A 15,484-nucleotide genomic window follows, 5' to 3' on the forward strand; every position below is an offset into this window, starting at 1 on the left:
CTATATATAAATGGGGTAACTGGCTTTGAGAGAAACATGACCATCAAAGTTCACTCATTGTAATAGTTTGTCAACTAATCAATTCATTTTTCAGGAAGTGAATTTTACAAGATTAGATGCTAATACTGAAGGTGCTAATGGTCGTGGTTTACTGAAAGCTGTTGAAAATCTCTTGTCTAGTATTTTCATCCCTGCTTTACGTAATTTAGACAAAGGTTGGGGTCAATTAAATGAACAACCTTCTGGTGACCAGGTTCGAGCAGATTTCCTCAACTCACTTGATTCTTTTGTTTCTGTCTTAGTTGGTAAGTGTACAGAATTTGATATCATGTTGCCTATAATCTCTGTGTTTATGTGGCCAGTCAAAAATTCTAAAGCTTTTATTTGTTTCTTCTAAAAGAGGTCAAGTGCTTAATCTAAATATTTGTTTAACATTTTCACCATTTTGATAGCATTGTCAAGGAATTTCGAAGATAGAGAAAAAAATTCCTTTTGCCCAAAAAGTGACAATATTGTGTATTTAGTTTGAAATTTACATAATAGTATATCTTAAAGCTTATTTATATGGAAAAATGGCTGCAAACATCTTGACTAGATGTTCAGAGTTTGAATTACTGTCTGGGACGAAAAGAATTGTTCAAGTCTTTTTTCTACTTGTCACCGTCAAGAATGATAAAGTGTCTAGTCTCATTTGGATGAGTGAAAAACCGGTCACATTTTGTGGTTCAATTAAAATATTCCTCGACAGAATTAGAAGAAAAGTATAGGAGATGTTGCTGTCTAGGCAAAATTCTCTCTTTATATCGTTGTACACATAACAAGGAAAATAAAAATAACATCTTCGTCTTAAAATAACCCACATATCAAGTTGTTGTATCCTCCTATTGCTGATTGACCATAGTATATTGTATTTACAGGAGCTCAAGAATCTCTACAGCAAAAAGTCACATTAAAACCATGTGAAGGTTATGATCTAAATAAGATTCATACACCTAATGATTATTTGACAGTTGCTAATAGTAGCGAATCATTAGAAAGTATTGAAGCTTGTATGAGAGTCTGGATAAAACAGATTGAACAAGTACGTATACAGATTTCCATAGAAACAAGGTTGGACAATGAGTTATTAATTAGGATAAACAAAAGCCAAACACTGTGCTTAAAAGTATGAATGAATAATGGCCGTACAAGAGGTTATATAGAAATATAAACCTGACTTGTATATTGTTGTTGAATTTGATTAACGTTATACTGTATTACAGGTTCTAGCAGAGAGTGAACAGATGCGACGTGAAGCAGATGACATTGGACCAAGAGCAGAATTAGATCATTGGAAGAAAAGAATGTCAAAGTTCAACTATTTATTGGATCAGATCAAAGGGCATGATGTCAAGGCTGTTCTTGGTGTTCTTCATGCTGCCAAATCAAAACTGATCAAGGTAAAAAGAGGGTTGATAACAATTCTATAATAATATTACAATGCTTTGAAAAAACAGTTAATGAAAAAACAGAGAGACCTATATTATGACCTTCTAATTAAGCTAGTCTTATTAGTAGAAGGTAAAATACCTCATTTCATTGACAATTTTCTCAAGTCACCAGAACTCTACAATTTCCAAAATATCAATTTCAGACTTGGCAAGAATTGGATAGAAGAATAACAGATACAGCTAATGAAGCTAAAGATAATGTTAAGTTTTTATATACTCTGGAGAAATTCTGTGATCCGCTTTATAATAGTGATCCAGTAAGTATAAGCTTGTTTCTCTATTCCTGTTGATGCCCTTGTATATTGTAACAGTTTTCTGTAATTTGTAATACATACTTTGTACATCCAGGCCAATCAAGAGCTATAAAAATATTCAGTGTTGATTTAACCTTGTTGGAAGTTTAATATTAAAAATGTATAATTAATTCTTGTACATGTATTTTTGTTTTAGGTTGGAATGTTGGAAGCTATACCTGGTTTAGTTAATGCTATTCGTATGATACATAGTATATCACAATACTATAATACATCAGAAAGAATGACATCTTTATTTGTTAAGGTAAGATATATTAATTTTCTCATATCATGTACCTATTAGCAGAATTATTGGATCAGTAAATGCTTCCACTAATGCTGAATATCTGTAAGTAACATTCACACATTGATTTATGACAAATTTTATCACCCTGGTTATCTCTTACTCCAAGTTCAAAAGAAATGATTTGTATTGAATGTGGGCAGGTTATTAAAGAATCCCCATCAATGGGTTTAACTATGAGTTCAAATTTCAAACTACTGTCTCATTTTCATGTAGTTTTGATATATCTTAATTCATTTTTGTAGATTACCAATCAGATGATAACAGCATGTAAATCTTATATAACATATGAACATAGTGAGACTGTATGGTCACAACCTATTGATGTAGTTATGAAGAAATTAAATGATTGTATTAAACTGAATGAAGAATATCAGGATTGCTTCCATAAGACGAAAGCGAAATTAGAAAAGATGCCGAACGAGAGACCGTTTGATTTCTCAGAGATGTATATATTTGGTAAATTTGACACCTTTACAAGACGACTGAAGAAAATTATCAACATGTTTGATACAATGGAGATGTATTCTCATTTGGCTGATTCTAGGATCGAAGGTTTGTTTTCTAGGATAATTAAAGAAAGGACTTGAATGAAAGGCTACTCAAGAGTAGGGAAACTAATTTTTGTACTCCGTCAGTTCAGATTTGAAATATTGGAAACAATTTAAATTTGTTGGAGTTGTTTAGCAGTCTATTAGAAAGAATCCTATGAAAAAAAGCCCATTCTGTAGAGGTAGATAAAAAGTTATTTTTATGTATTCATTGTTGATATCTAAATTAAATAAAGCACTCAATTTGTAGATATGGAGGGAGCAGTGAGTAAGTTTAATGTGATAGTTATTGCAATGAAGAAGAAACCATACGATTACCTTGATCAGAGAAAGATGGAATTTGATCAAGATTTTGATGAATTCAGGAGACAAATTCAGGATTTGCATGTAAGTTGTTGTAATTGTACATTGTATTTTGTGTGAGGAAATGTTCATGAGATTAAAATGCCAATACATATACTATTATCCCCTTTTAATATTGTGTTTACCGGGAAAATGTGTTCCTAATTCATATTAATTTGTGTCACAGGTCACAAGAATTTCAGTTTCATGTTTGTTCAGTAAACTAACAATTGTAGTTACCTTGGAAATTGTAATGTGTTGTAAAATATATAAAACTATTATATAGGAGCTTTGTTGGTTTCAGAATGACTGACAATTGACTATACATGTACATGGACACAGGTTTGATAATCATAATTTGCTTTTCATTTCAACAGGCAACTATTGTTCAATTTATGGATAGTAAATTTGAAAAGATTGCTAGTACACAGAAAGCTCTTTATCTACTACGAAAGTTTGAGCGCCTCAATCTACCTAATCTTGGAATACAAGAAAAATATCAACGCATCTTGAGCCATTATAGTCGTGACATTGAAAATGTATCCCGTCTATATCAGAAGAACAAGACAGATCCTCCAATAGCTCGTGATCTTCCACCAATTGCTGGTAAACCATGTTTTGATATTCCAATGTGCTATCATAAAAAGATATACACAAATATATATATGGACAGCTATAACTATAAATAAACATTCAGTATGTCTAGACAATTTTAAGTGTCAAAAATCATGTATGTTAAACCACATAGGAAGTAACATCATGTCAAGTGAATATTATTTTATTTCTTTATTCAAGGAAAGATTGCTTGGGCTCGGCAACTGTTTAGACGTATTCAAGAACCAATGGAAGTGTTTCAACAACACCCTCCCATACTTCAAACATCTGAAGCCAAGAAGATCATCAAAAATTTCAACAAACTAGCTAAAGTCCTGCTTGAATTTGAAGTTCTTTATCATAGAGGCTGGATAAGACAGGTAAAAGCAAGGAGATACAACAAGATTTGTATTTTTGAATGAATTGTAATGGTTTTGAGAACCCAAGAGATTCAGATAACACAATTATTTTGTGTTAATATCATTTTCTGTATACCTATTTACTTAGCTTGAGTTCATTTAAATTGAAATTAAATACTGGTAATTTTATAATTTTATTTTATTTCCAAAATAAATTCATATTTATGAAATCATTTTTCAGATGGAAACAGTGAAATCTGGACTTCAAGCTGCTCTGTTGATTCAAGTAGTGCATCCAGAATCTAAAGAATTATTTCTGAATTTTGACCCCCAAATTCTGTCAATGATACGGGAAACTGAATGTATGAGTCGACTTGGACTTGATATTCCACCAATAGCTATCAAGATGAGAGCTAAACAAATTGAATACAAGGATAATTACAATGCTTTACAGGTTGGTTCATATTAGTTTCACAATAATACAGACTATAGATAAACAGTAATTGCAGCTAGCTTCTAATTTTACTTGATTTGAGACATACAATATGAGAAAAATTAAGGAACAATCTCACTCTGATTTATTATTTTTTGAAATTTAGATGATGTTGGAAGAAAATCAACGTGTTCGAGCAAAAATACCTCAAGCTTTTGAAACGCTAATGGGACATCATCTAGCGAAAGTTGATGACGCTATTGAACCTGGTATAACAACATTAAACTGGATGTCACTTGGTATTGGTGATTATATTGCAAATGTCTATGCTAAATTAGCTGATCTTGAACTACTGATGAACAGAGCACATGATGTAACAGAATTTCGAATTGACACCATCTTACGGGATATGGCTTCTACCAAATTGTGTGAATTGCCTGAAGATGAACCCTGGACTGTTGAAAAATTCCAAGAAAATACCCAGGTATGGTATAGTACTAATAGTAGCCTACCAATATTCCTTTGCGCTTTGTTGGTGTGTGGATAAGCTTACTGCATTGTGCCTTAAGAAAATGTAACTTGCTAAGTTGATTATTTTTTTGCTGATGCTGATTAGCTGATAGTTCTGATTCATGATTTGTATCTTTACTAAAATAGTTTATTTTTGACCCAGATGTTATGTGCTAAAGGAGCTCAGATACTGCAGACTAAGAGCCAGACAGTAGAAGAGGCGGCCAATGAACTGATTAACATGCTGGTGAACTCGGAACCTGAGACTGCCGAATCTGAGGAGGAAGAGGAAGAAGAGGGGGAGGAAGGTAAAATCTTATTTCATCTTTAATGTTCAGGTTGTTCTGTTACAACATCTTCTAGCTTTAATTAAGATTTTGTGAGATCTGGGACCATAACTTACATAACTTTAAATTCTGCTTGTCAAATGTAGGACCTAAAATACCTCACGAATCCACATATGATAGAAGGAGCAGGTTGTTCTTCTAATGAGTAAAATGAACAAGGTATAAAATTGAGAAAATGTATAGTCCTTTCTTTAATTTTGAAATGTCTATTTTAGCAGGTGATAATACAGATAGAAGTAAACCAGCATCTGCCAAGTCAATCAGTCGGCAATCACGACCACTCTCATCAAAAGCTCAAAGTGTTGCTAAGAAGAAGAGAGAAATGAGGGAGAACCTAGAAGAGTCTGCCATGGAATTACTGATTCATTTTAACAACAGGAATCTGGATGCCCTACTTAGAGCTACGAGATACACGTTGGAATCTCTTCGTAAACGTATCACATCTAGCTCTATGGCTCATTACATAGGTAAGACTTTAAATTAAAGCAAATTGTTTATAGAATTAAATATTTAGGTATCAAAAAGTCTTCACTGATTTATGAAGAATTGGACAATATTCCAAAAAGCAATTTTAATGAAAAGGTCATTTTCTGTATGAAGATTATCCTATTAAAATCAGCAGCTTGGAATTCAGTTGTTTATGCACTAAAATAACAATCAATTTTAAGCCTTTTCAAAAAGGGCTGTTGGTTATTATAGTTTGTACATGCTTTCTTTTTCTACAGGTGATACTTCCTATGGGGATGGTAAAAAAGATAGTCGACCATTCTTTAGGACTAACGCTGTCCTAGCTATACCTAATATTATCATGCAGCCAGCATTGGATGAAGTACAACAAGCCTTAAATAAAGTTGTACAAACCATCATCAGTGTCAGCAAGGGTGTTGCACTATGGAGCAAAGAACGCAAGAAAACGATCAAGACTCCCCCCTTAGAACGTTCTTCATCTGCACTTGGAGATTATTCTATTGACAGACGTGTGAGTGTAGTAAGTTTGGTATCTGATGGCTCCCATCTTGATGGTAGACGACGTATAGAAGGTGAACAGTTGTCATCTAGTATGGTGATACAACAACAGGCTAAGAATTACTATAAGAGTGTGTCGGATAACAAAGAGATCGCAAAACTTGCTTCTCTGCTCTCTACTTCCATTAATTCAACTAAAAAGGTTTGTTTTCATTATTTTTTTTATGTGTTTTAAATTTTTATTATAAGCTAAAATGTTGTTAATATAGTTGCCTCCCTATACTGAGTGAAGTACAAATGCATAGTAATCAATCAGGATGTTTTTATTAAATACATGTATACCTATGAATGACCCATTGCTGTTGGTTAAAATGAGGCATTGAATTAATGTGATTTTACCATGATCAGTGTATAGAACTGAATAGTAAAAGCAAAGTGTCATCTGAAATAATTTTACAGAGAACTCTTCAAGTAATTATTTTGATTTGATGTTTACAGGAAATTACAACAGCCCTAGAAAAGTTTTCTCACTACCATTCTATATGGGCTCGTAATAGAGAAGAGGAACTTGAAGCCTTCTTGAAAGAAGATCCTAAGCTATCTGAATTTGAAGCTAAGATTCGTCATTATGAACAATTAGAAATTCAGATAATGGCCGAACCAGAATATTATGATGTTGGAGCTATAGCTCTTTACACTGGTATGTTCAATGTATTTTTGCAAACCAGAACTATTTGATACTTGTATTGTAGCCTTGGTATAAGTCATTCAGTTTCTGTTCGACCATTTCCTCATTCAATTCACTTGATAGGTTCAGCTCCTGAGTTATGTTGGCTACCATTAATTTTGTTGATAAATCAAACACTGTGTGATACGGTCATCCTGATTGTTTGATATAATGAGATATGTTATCACGACTCCAGTATTAGTAGATTAATATATCCAGGTGTTCCAACAGAAATGTGTGGATTATACGTACCCAGGCTACATTGTTTAACCCTGGAATTGTTATTATTTACGTCTATGTCAAGGAAAGTCTTAGATTGACCATTATCTGAAACAACATTATCTGAAATTGGAAGTGAATATTCATGATCTGTCTAAAACATTCCAACAGAAAGATATATAACTTTTAGCTTTTTCTGTTTAACAATGGTCAAAAATGTGGTATTATCAAAAATATGATATTCATATTATGTCTTTTATAGAGAAACTGAAGCTTGGTCTTACCACCGAGACTAAAGCTTGGCGTCTGCACTTCGGTAAAGCTTGTGATGATAAATATCATATGGAAATGGAAGAAATCTTCACCTTTATTGAAGATATGACTAAACGTCTTAATCGTCCTATCAAAGATCTTGATGATATACGATTTTCTATGCAAGCCTTACGAGAAATTCGTGAGAATGAGATTCGAATTGATATGAGCCTTGGTCCTATTGAGGTATGTTTGTAATTCAATGATATATGTCTGTAATTTTCATTGATTCTAACATACGCAGAATGTTGTAAAAATTAAAGTATAAGGTCTGTAGAAAGTTTCTTTGAAAAGTACAATAAATCTGTGAATAATTGTCACATGATCCTGAATTTCTCCTAGCATTTTCTATATAGATACCAAATATTGGAAATTTATTTATTTCAACAGGAATCATATGCCTTGATAAATAAACATGATTTACCTGTGGTGAAAGAAGATGCTGAGAAATGTGATACAATGAGATACTCATGGGAAAAACTGAATGCTCAAGCCTCTGCTGTCCAGTCCCATCTATTGGAAATTCAGCCTAACTTCCGAGGAAATCTAATAGATAATGTTAAAGTATTTGTTGTAGATTGTAATAATTTCTACAATGAGTATGATGAGGTAAAGAAATATTTTATCTTTCTTAACAATTCCTTTACAACATAATACAGAACTATTTGGTTTTAGATGACCCCAGTGTTCTATGGAAATGGGGGGGTTGAATGGCCGAATGGTTAGCACGCGCACGCTGTATCATACGGTCTGTCATTGAGTCAACTAGCGGGGTTTCGATTCCCCGGTTGTACATGACAAGGAGTAGGGTCGCCTGTCCAACCTCGTGGGTTTTCTCCGGGTCCTCCAGTTTCCTCCCACTGCTAAAGACCCCTACGCGCAAGCGAATTATTGAAATAAAGTTGAACCATGTGTTAGTCCCAAAATGACCTAGTTTGTGTCGGGTGGACGTTAAACCCCATTTCTCTCTCTCTATGGAAATGTTTTAATGAACAAAGCCATTATACAGACGTTTACCTGGGACATTTATATACTTTGCATTATTTTCAGGCTGGTCCAATGGTACCTGGAGTAAAACCAAGAGAAGCATCAGATCGACTGATTGTATTCCAAAATCAGTTTGATACTTTGTTCCGTAAATATCAGACATATTCAGGTGGCGAGGAACTGTTCGGACTACAAGTTACAGAGTACCCTAAACTTCATCAAATTCGAAAGGAACTGAATTTACTGCAGAAATTATATGGTTTATATAATGATGTTATTGATACAGTACATGGTTACTATGATATTCTATGGCAGGAAGTTAATATTGATAAAATTACACAAGAATTACAAGATTTCCAGACAAGGTACATTTTGATATATTCAATCTATAGCTTTAAATAAATTAAAAGCCCCAAAATCACTGTATTTTCATTCCCTACTAAATGTACTTTTATTTTAGATGCCGTAAACTACCAAAAGCTTTGAAAGATTGGCCAGCTTTTGATGATTTAAAGAAGACAATTGATGATTTCAATGAAATGGTTCCATTGTTAGAGTTGATGGCTAACAAAGCTATGAAAAACCGTCATTGGCAACGTATGTCCGATGTCACTGGACATGTTTTTGATATTGAAAGTGAATCGTTTACATTGAGGAACATTCTAGAGGCACCGTTACTTAAATATAAAGAAGAAATTGAGGTAAATTTACAATATTTGTATATTTGAAAACCACATAATAAAAGAGGAGTACATCCAGTTCTATTCTGGGCATCCTACTGTACGAAGCAAAATCACCAATTTATGATTTGGGGTTTGCAAGAAATAAAACTTTAGAGTGTTTTTGATAAGGTTTCATGCTATTTAAATCTGGCCTCCTTTATTCACATTCAATTTCTTTCTCAACGTTGTTTGTATGGACCTGATAATTTTGTATGGAACTGATAGTATTAATGTTCATCATTTTGCAATTCAGACTTGTAAATTATATTCTAGGTTTAAGTATTAAACAAGAAAGAAAATAAGCAACACTTTGTGCATGTACTAAAAATTGATAATTTTGAATGTTTTCGTCAACCTAATACACTTATGGAGAAAATACAAGGTCGTGTACACAGTGCATGTTAAGGATTGTTATCTCGCTAGTAGTCAATTGTTGCTATGGCAAAATTATCTCCTATATTGCTTTAGTGCAGTGCAAACTGAACTATAAGAAATAATTACTTTATGTTAGTATCAGTTGTGGTGTTAAAACATTAAACTCAAATCATTCAAATTAAAATTACTTAAAGATACATTATGGAAGAGCTACATCTCCCTGTTGCAGGTCTTTTTTTGGCCTCAAATATAAATCATTATTTTGACATTTACTCACATGACAACACCATAATCAACTCTTAATACCATCGGATGGTCGGGATTTTTAATGGATTGAAACATGATCGCAATTTAATAATTTAATTTAAAAATAAATATTTGAAACTTTGTTTATTATCGTAACAATGGTAGCAGTGAAAATTGAGACTAAACTATTATTGTATTTTTCTTATAGGATATCTGCATCTCAGCTGTTAAAGAAAAGGATATCGAAGCTAAACTGAAACAAGTAACTTTAGATTGGAGTACCAAAGAGTTTACATTTGGCAGCTTCAAGAGTCGTGGGGAATTGTTATTGCGAGGTGATACTACATCAGAAATTGTGTCTATTATGGAGGATTCACTTATGGTTCTGAGCTCACTGCTGAGTAACAGGTATTTGATACTTTTTTACTGAAATGATGCTTTGAAGTTATTTTGATGAATTTTCTCAATAGGTTTGTCAATAATAGGAATTGTTTCTTCTATAATGAAATCATTTTTCTTCCATTTCATAAAACTGAAATGAAATGAAATGGGGTTTAACGTCCTACTGTTCTGCTCTGAATTGGGCTAATGAAGACGGCTTCATAAAACTGACATCTCAAACCAAAAGATAACTAAGTACAATAGCTGTTTTGGAAAATCTGAATTGAAATATGTATTGTGTTGCTTCATTTAGTTACTGAATATTTTTTTACATATAGATCAAAGAGGTCACAGGTTTTCAGTTCAGAGGTAATGAAAGTTTGTAAATTTTGATTTCAGATATAATGCACCATTTAAGAAGAACATCCAACACTGGGTACAGAATTTAACCAATTCATCAGAGATAATAGAGAATTGGATGACCGTACAGAATCTCTGGGTTTATTTAGAAGCTGTGTTTGTTGGTGGAGATATAGCTAAACAGTTACCCAAGGTACGAACAATAATTTTTTTTTTCCTTATTAGAATATTGTAATTACATGGAAAGTAGGATTGGAGATTGAAGAAATTGATATATATATATATATATAATATTTGAAAAATATATAATTGAACCAGGAACTGTTATATACACTTGGTTATCATCTTTTTGTTGGAGTGACATTCTTGAAGAAAGTCCTAGGCTCAATGAATTTGAGTACAGTCGACATGAAACTAGGCATATTTGTTGTTTGGAAAATTGTGTATCAAGTTACAATACATGCTGTGATTGGTAAGCTAGCATTTGGAGATTTTTTTTGCCATAATTAACTATATTAATAAAGCATACAAACTTGGATTTTACAGGAAGCTAAAAGATTTAGTAATATTGATAAATCCTGGGTGAAGATCATGACCCGAGCTCACGAGACATCACAGGTTGTACAATGTTGTGTTGGTGATGAAACACTCATGCAACTGCTGCCACATTTACTGGAACAATTAGAACTTTGTCAAAAATCATTGACAGGGTAAATATTTTAGTATTTTCATAAGTATCTACTTTTGTCTTCAATGGGAAATGTGTACAAATAATAATCACACAAGAGTGACTGGAGTCTTTTTTTTGAAAGAATGGATCGTTGATATCTTAAGATGATAATGAATTAAAAGTGCATATGTATCCTCGATTTACAAACATATTTCTTGTTTAATCAATTTCTTAATTTTTCAGATATCTTGAGAAGAAACGTCTCTCATTTCCACGATTTTTCTTTGTGTCTGATCCAGCCTTGCTAGAAATATTGGGTCAAGCCAGTGACCCTCATACCATCCAGGCTCACTTGCTCAGTGTCTTTGACAACATCAAAACTGTTAAATTTCATGATAAATTCTATGATCATATCCTGGCCATTGAATCATCTGAAAAAGAAACAATTGAGGTATTAGAAATATTTTTGTGTTTACAATAAGTACTGTATGATATTTTTAAATTATGCAGTAGTAGTTTGAAATTGATTCCAAATGAAGGACACAAGTGCAGTGGCAAGATATTAATATTCCTATTTATTTCACTCCTATTCATCTTCTCCACCATAGGGCACATGTACCTACTTGGTATAATATATAGTGTTGTCAGGGAACCAGTATACACACCCACTACAAGCAATTTGAAGGGTGGCTTTCAGGTTTTTTAAATATTGATACAGGAATAGCTGAACAGTCCCAGCAAAAAACTCTGACCTGTAAAGTGTTGACAAGGTTTCATTGACTTTTAAAAATAGTTACACAACTCTAAATCTTAAAAGTGTTTTTCCTTATGACCAGCCAAACAGTCCCAGTAAGTTTAATAGGGCTCCTCTTTATGACCAGTATTTTGCACATATAAACTACAAATTTAACTGTATTTATTGTGTTGTAAAGTTAAATTCTTTGGCATTGCAATCTTGTGGCTCATACAGACTACGAATTTAACTGTACATATTTTGTTTTAAGAGAAAATTCTTTCAAATTCTTATTTTATGACATGATTTTTGACTAACAGGTAATTTCTCCAGCAGATCAATTTCTTTGCAAGGCATTCATAGTCATACCAGTAATTATGACTGAAATTAGAGCCCTGATTCCTCCTTGGGACTATCCAAACTATCTCAGCAAGTCATGGCCACCCATATTCCTAAGCCTCAACTTTGAAAGAGATTTTACAAATACCGGAGAATATACACCCAACCCAGACGAAATGTGGGTGTACGAAAGCAACAATTAGCTGATTAGTTGACTTTAAATCCATCCTGGTAACTTTGAGTTATGTTTTGAATGACAATAATTTTATATCTGATTCCAGTTAGAAAAGTTTGTGAAAGCAGAAGGTAATGTAGAAGTGTGGTTAATGTCCTTGCTACAGATGTCACAGAAATCAGTACATGGTGTTATTAGAACTGCTGCCATGGCTATACAAGACACTAGTTTTAATTTACTAGAGTTCTTAAACATGTTTCCAGCCCAAGTAAGTTCTTTATTAAGTGTGAAAAATTAACAGTAAGAATGATGGAAAATTTTTTGATATTATGAGTACATTAATTCAATGTCAATCATTTCTTCTGAATTGTTTTGTATAATATTAGTCGCCCCGCATTGCATGTACGGGTGAGTGTCTACTATAGTTTTGATTCTGAGTTAAAAATTTGCCAGAAAAATACATAGTTATCAGGACGGTACTGGGCTTATAGTCCGTAAAAGTATAGTATATGTGTTTCCATAATAATGCCATAATCATTAATTAATTGTGAATTTCATCATTTAATATTGCACCAAATACAAAATAAATAGAACCAAACTTGTTTGAAAATAATGGTTATTATTAAGTTATTTTAAAATTGATATGTTCAATTATTTGGTTTCCTAGATCGAACACACCCACAAACAAAAAATCTCTTTTATTTTTATATATATATATATAGAGATATTTAATCTGATATTGTAATGCATCACAATGTGAAATGTTTGTTGTAACTTCCATACTCATGCTTGTACATGTAGTTGTGAATAAACTATTATTATTATTATTATATATACATATAGATTAAAGCTGATAAATTTATGTTATTGTTATATATTTTCTGTTTTAATCTTTAAGGTGTGTAGGTTACACTACTGTACCAGATATTACCATAAACATGCATTCATTTCAAATTCTTTTATTTTAGATTGGTTTATTAGGTATTCAGATGATTTGGACTCGTGATTCGACTGAAGCTCTGACCAATGCTAAATATGACAAGAAGATAATGCAGCAGACAAATCAAGGTTTCTTGGATTTACTCAATAAACTTATTGATAAAACAACACAGGATTTAGGCAAAGTAGAAAGAACAAAGTTTGAAACTTTGATCACCATACATGTACATCAAAGAGATATCTTTGATGATCTAGTAAGTATATATCGAATTAGATTTCTTATTCAACATAACTCTCAATTTTTGTAGTCAGAATTACCTATTTAATTACCCAATATGTTAGCGGGAGGGATTGTTATTTGTAATATTGGAAGGGTGACATCCCAAGACAAAGTCTTGTTACCGATACATGGATTTTATGAATTTAAAAGATAATTGTAATTGTGATATACAGAATTAGAATATTGATTTATTTTCATTTTTGAAATTTTGATTGTGAAAATGGGTATATTGTCATTATTTATTTATCATTCAGGTCAGAAACCACATCAAGTCTCCAACAGATTTTGAATGGATGAAACAGTCCCGATTCTATTTTATAGAAGATCAAGATAAATGTTTGATTTCTATCACAGATGTAGACTTTGTGTATCAGAATGAGTTTTTAGGTTGTACTGAGAGACTGGTTATTACACCATTGACCGATAGATGTTACATCACTCTCGCCCAGGCATTAGGTATGTCTATGGGAGGTGCTCCAGCTGGACCTGCAGGTACTGGAAAGACAGAAACTGTCAAAGATATGGGTCGATGTTTAGGAAAATATGTTGTTGTATTCAACTGTTCTGATCAGATGGATTTCAGAGGTCTTGGAAGAATATTCAAAGGTAAGAAAATTAAACCATTGGATTAAATATGATACACAGACTTGTTCTGTAAGTGCCATGATAGTCTTAAAACTGATATACATTTTAGTTATGACATTTATTTTCATTGTTTCAGGTTTAGCACAATCTGGATCTTGGGGATGTTTTGATGAATTTAATCGTATTGACCTGCCTGTGTTGTCAGTTGCTGCTCAACAAATTGCCATTGTCTTGAGCTCTAAGAAAGAACGAAAGAAGAACTTTATCTTTACTGATGGAGATAATGTTGATCTTAATCCTGAATTTGGTATCTTTTTAACCATGGTAAGTAAATTCTTTTTATAGAGAATATTCAAAGTGAATCCAAATCTGTAAGGCATGTTCTGACCAGGGAATGCTACTTAAATTGCATCAAAAATGCTTAGACTAATTACATTTTGTTTTGAAAATTTTGCAATTTAAGACATATTTATTATCTGCTTGGACATTATATGCACACTTTTTGTAAATCTTCTTTTGAATAAAATGATCTCTAACATATTAATTTTTCTTTCAAAGAATCCTGGTTATGCTGGTCGTCAAGAATTGCCAGAGAATTTGAAAATTAATTTCCGTACAGTAGCTATGATGGTGCCAGATAGGCAAATTATTATCCGTGTTAAACTGGCTGCTGTTGGTTTTATAGATAATATAACCCTTGCTAGAAAATTCTACACGCTGTATAAACTGTGTGAGGAACAGCTTACTAAACAGGTAACATGTTCTTTCAATTTAAATTTTATATGCAATGATGATACTTTGAATATGCCACATAAAGAATACTTTTGAGATTTTAGGAAAATAAAAACACACTTGACTAATATGATGAAATAAATTATTGTGTAGCTGTTGTAATTTAGAACATTTTGAATTACTTTTAGGTTCATTATGATTTTGGATTGAGAAACATTCTGTCTGTATTGAGAACTCTGGGAGCAAATAAACGTCTTAACCCAACAGATACAGAATCAACTATTGTCATGAGAGTGTTACGTGACATGAATCTATCCAAACTAGTGGACCAAGATGAACCATTGTTCTTGTCTCTGATCAACGATTTATTTCCTGGTATAACATTAGATAAGGCTGGGTATCCAGAACTGGAGAAAGCAATAACTGATAATGTTGATGAAGCCAAGTTGATCAATCATCCAGCATGGACGCTTAAACTTGTACAGGTATTTATTCAGTCAACCATTCCATTTG

The 15,484-nt window shown here is 32.6% G+C and overlaps 1 protein-coding gene across 2 annotated transcripts in view; it reads left to right on the forward strand.

The window, feature by feature from the left end:
• LOC126815414 (dynein axonemal heavy chain 5) overlaps nt 1-15,484 on the forward strand; it is a 57,082-nt gene that overhangs the window by 17,937 nt on the left and 23,661 nt on the right. For both annotated transcript variants that reach the window (XM_056099538.1, XM_056099539.1), the window contains 29 exons: nt 95-305; nt 918-1,081; nt 1,263-1,439; nt 1,634-1,747; nt 1,941-2,048; nt 2,333-2,642; nt 2,889-3,025; nt 3,358-3,586; nt 3,776-3,954; nt 4,175-4,387; nt 4,533-4,850; nt 5,040-5,184; nt 5,439-5,690; nt 5,949-6,391; nt 6,688-6,889; nt 7,398-7,633; nt 7,838-8,056; nt 8,498-8,799; nt 8,895-9,135; nt 9,986-10,185; nt 10,558-10,711; nt 11,065-11,228; nt 11,432-11,639; nt 12,542-12,703; nt 13,404-13,628; nt 13,909-14,260; nt 14,376-14,563; nt 14,798-14,992; nt 15,160-15,456. In XM_056099538.1, coding sequence (XP_055955513.1) covers nt 95-305; nt 918-1,081; nt 1,263-1,439; nt 1,634-1,747; nt 1,941-2,048; nt 2,333-2,642; nt 2,889-3,025; nt 3,358-3,586; nt 3,776-3,954; nt 4,175-4,387; nt 4,533-4,850; nt 5,040-5,184; nt 5,439-5,690; nt 5,949-6,391; nt 6,688-6,889; nt 7,398-7,633; nt 7,838-8,056; nt 8,498-8,799; nt 8,895-9,135; nt 9,986-10,185; nt 10,558-10,711; nt 11,065-11,228; nt 11,432-11,639; nt 12,542-12,703; nt 13,404-13,628; nt 13,909-14,260; nt 14,376-14,563; nt 14,798-14,992; nt 15,160-15,456 — 6,345 coding nt within the window. The remainder of the gene's footprint in view (nt 1-94; nt 306-917; nt 1,082-1,262; nt 1,440-1,633; nt 1,748-1,940; nt 2,049-2,332; nt 2,643-2,888; nt 3,026-3,357; nt 3,587-3,775; nt 3,955-4,174; nt 4,388-4,532; nt 4,851-5,039; nt 5,185-5,438; nt 5,691-5,948; nt 6,392-6,687; nt 6,890-7,397; nt 7,634-7,837; nt 8,057-8,497; nt 8,800-8,894; nt 9,136-9,985; nt 10,186-10,557; nt 10,712-11,064; nt 11,229-11,431; nt 11,640-12,541; nt 12,704-13,403; nt 13,629-13,908; nt 14,261-14,375; nt 14,564-14,797; nt 14,993-15,159; nt 15,457-15,484) is intronic.

This window comes from Patella vulgata, chromosome 3 (genome assembly GCF_932274485.2).
Source record: "Patella vulgata chromosome 3, xgPatVulg1.2, whole genome shotgun sequence".
Classification (NCBI taxonomy): Eukaryota; Metazoa; Mollusca; class Gastropoda; family Patellidae; genus Patella; species Patella vulgata.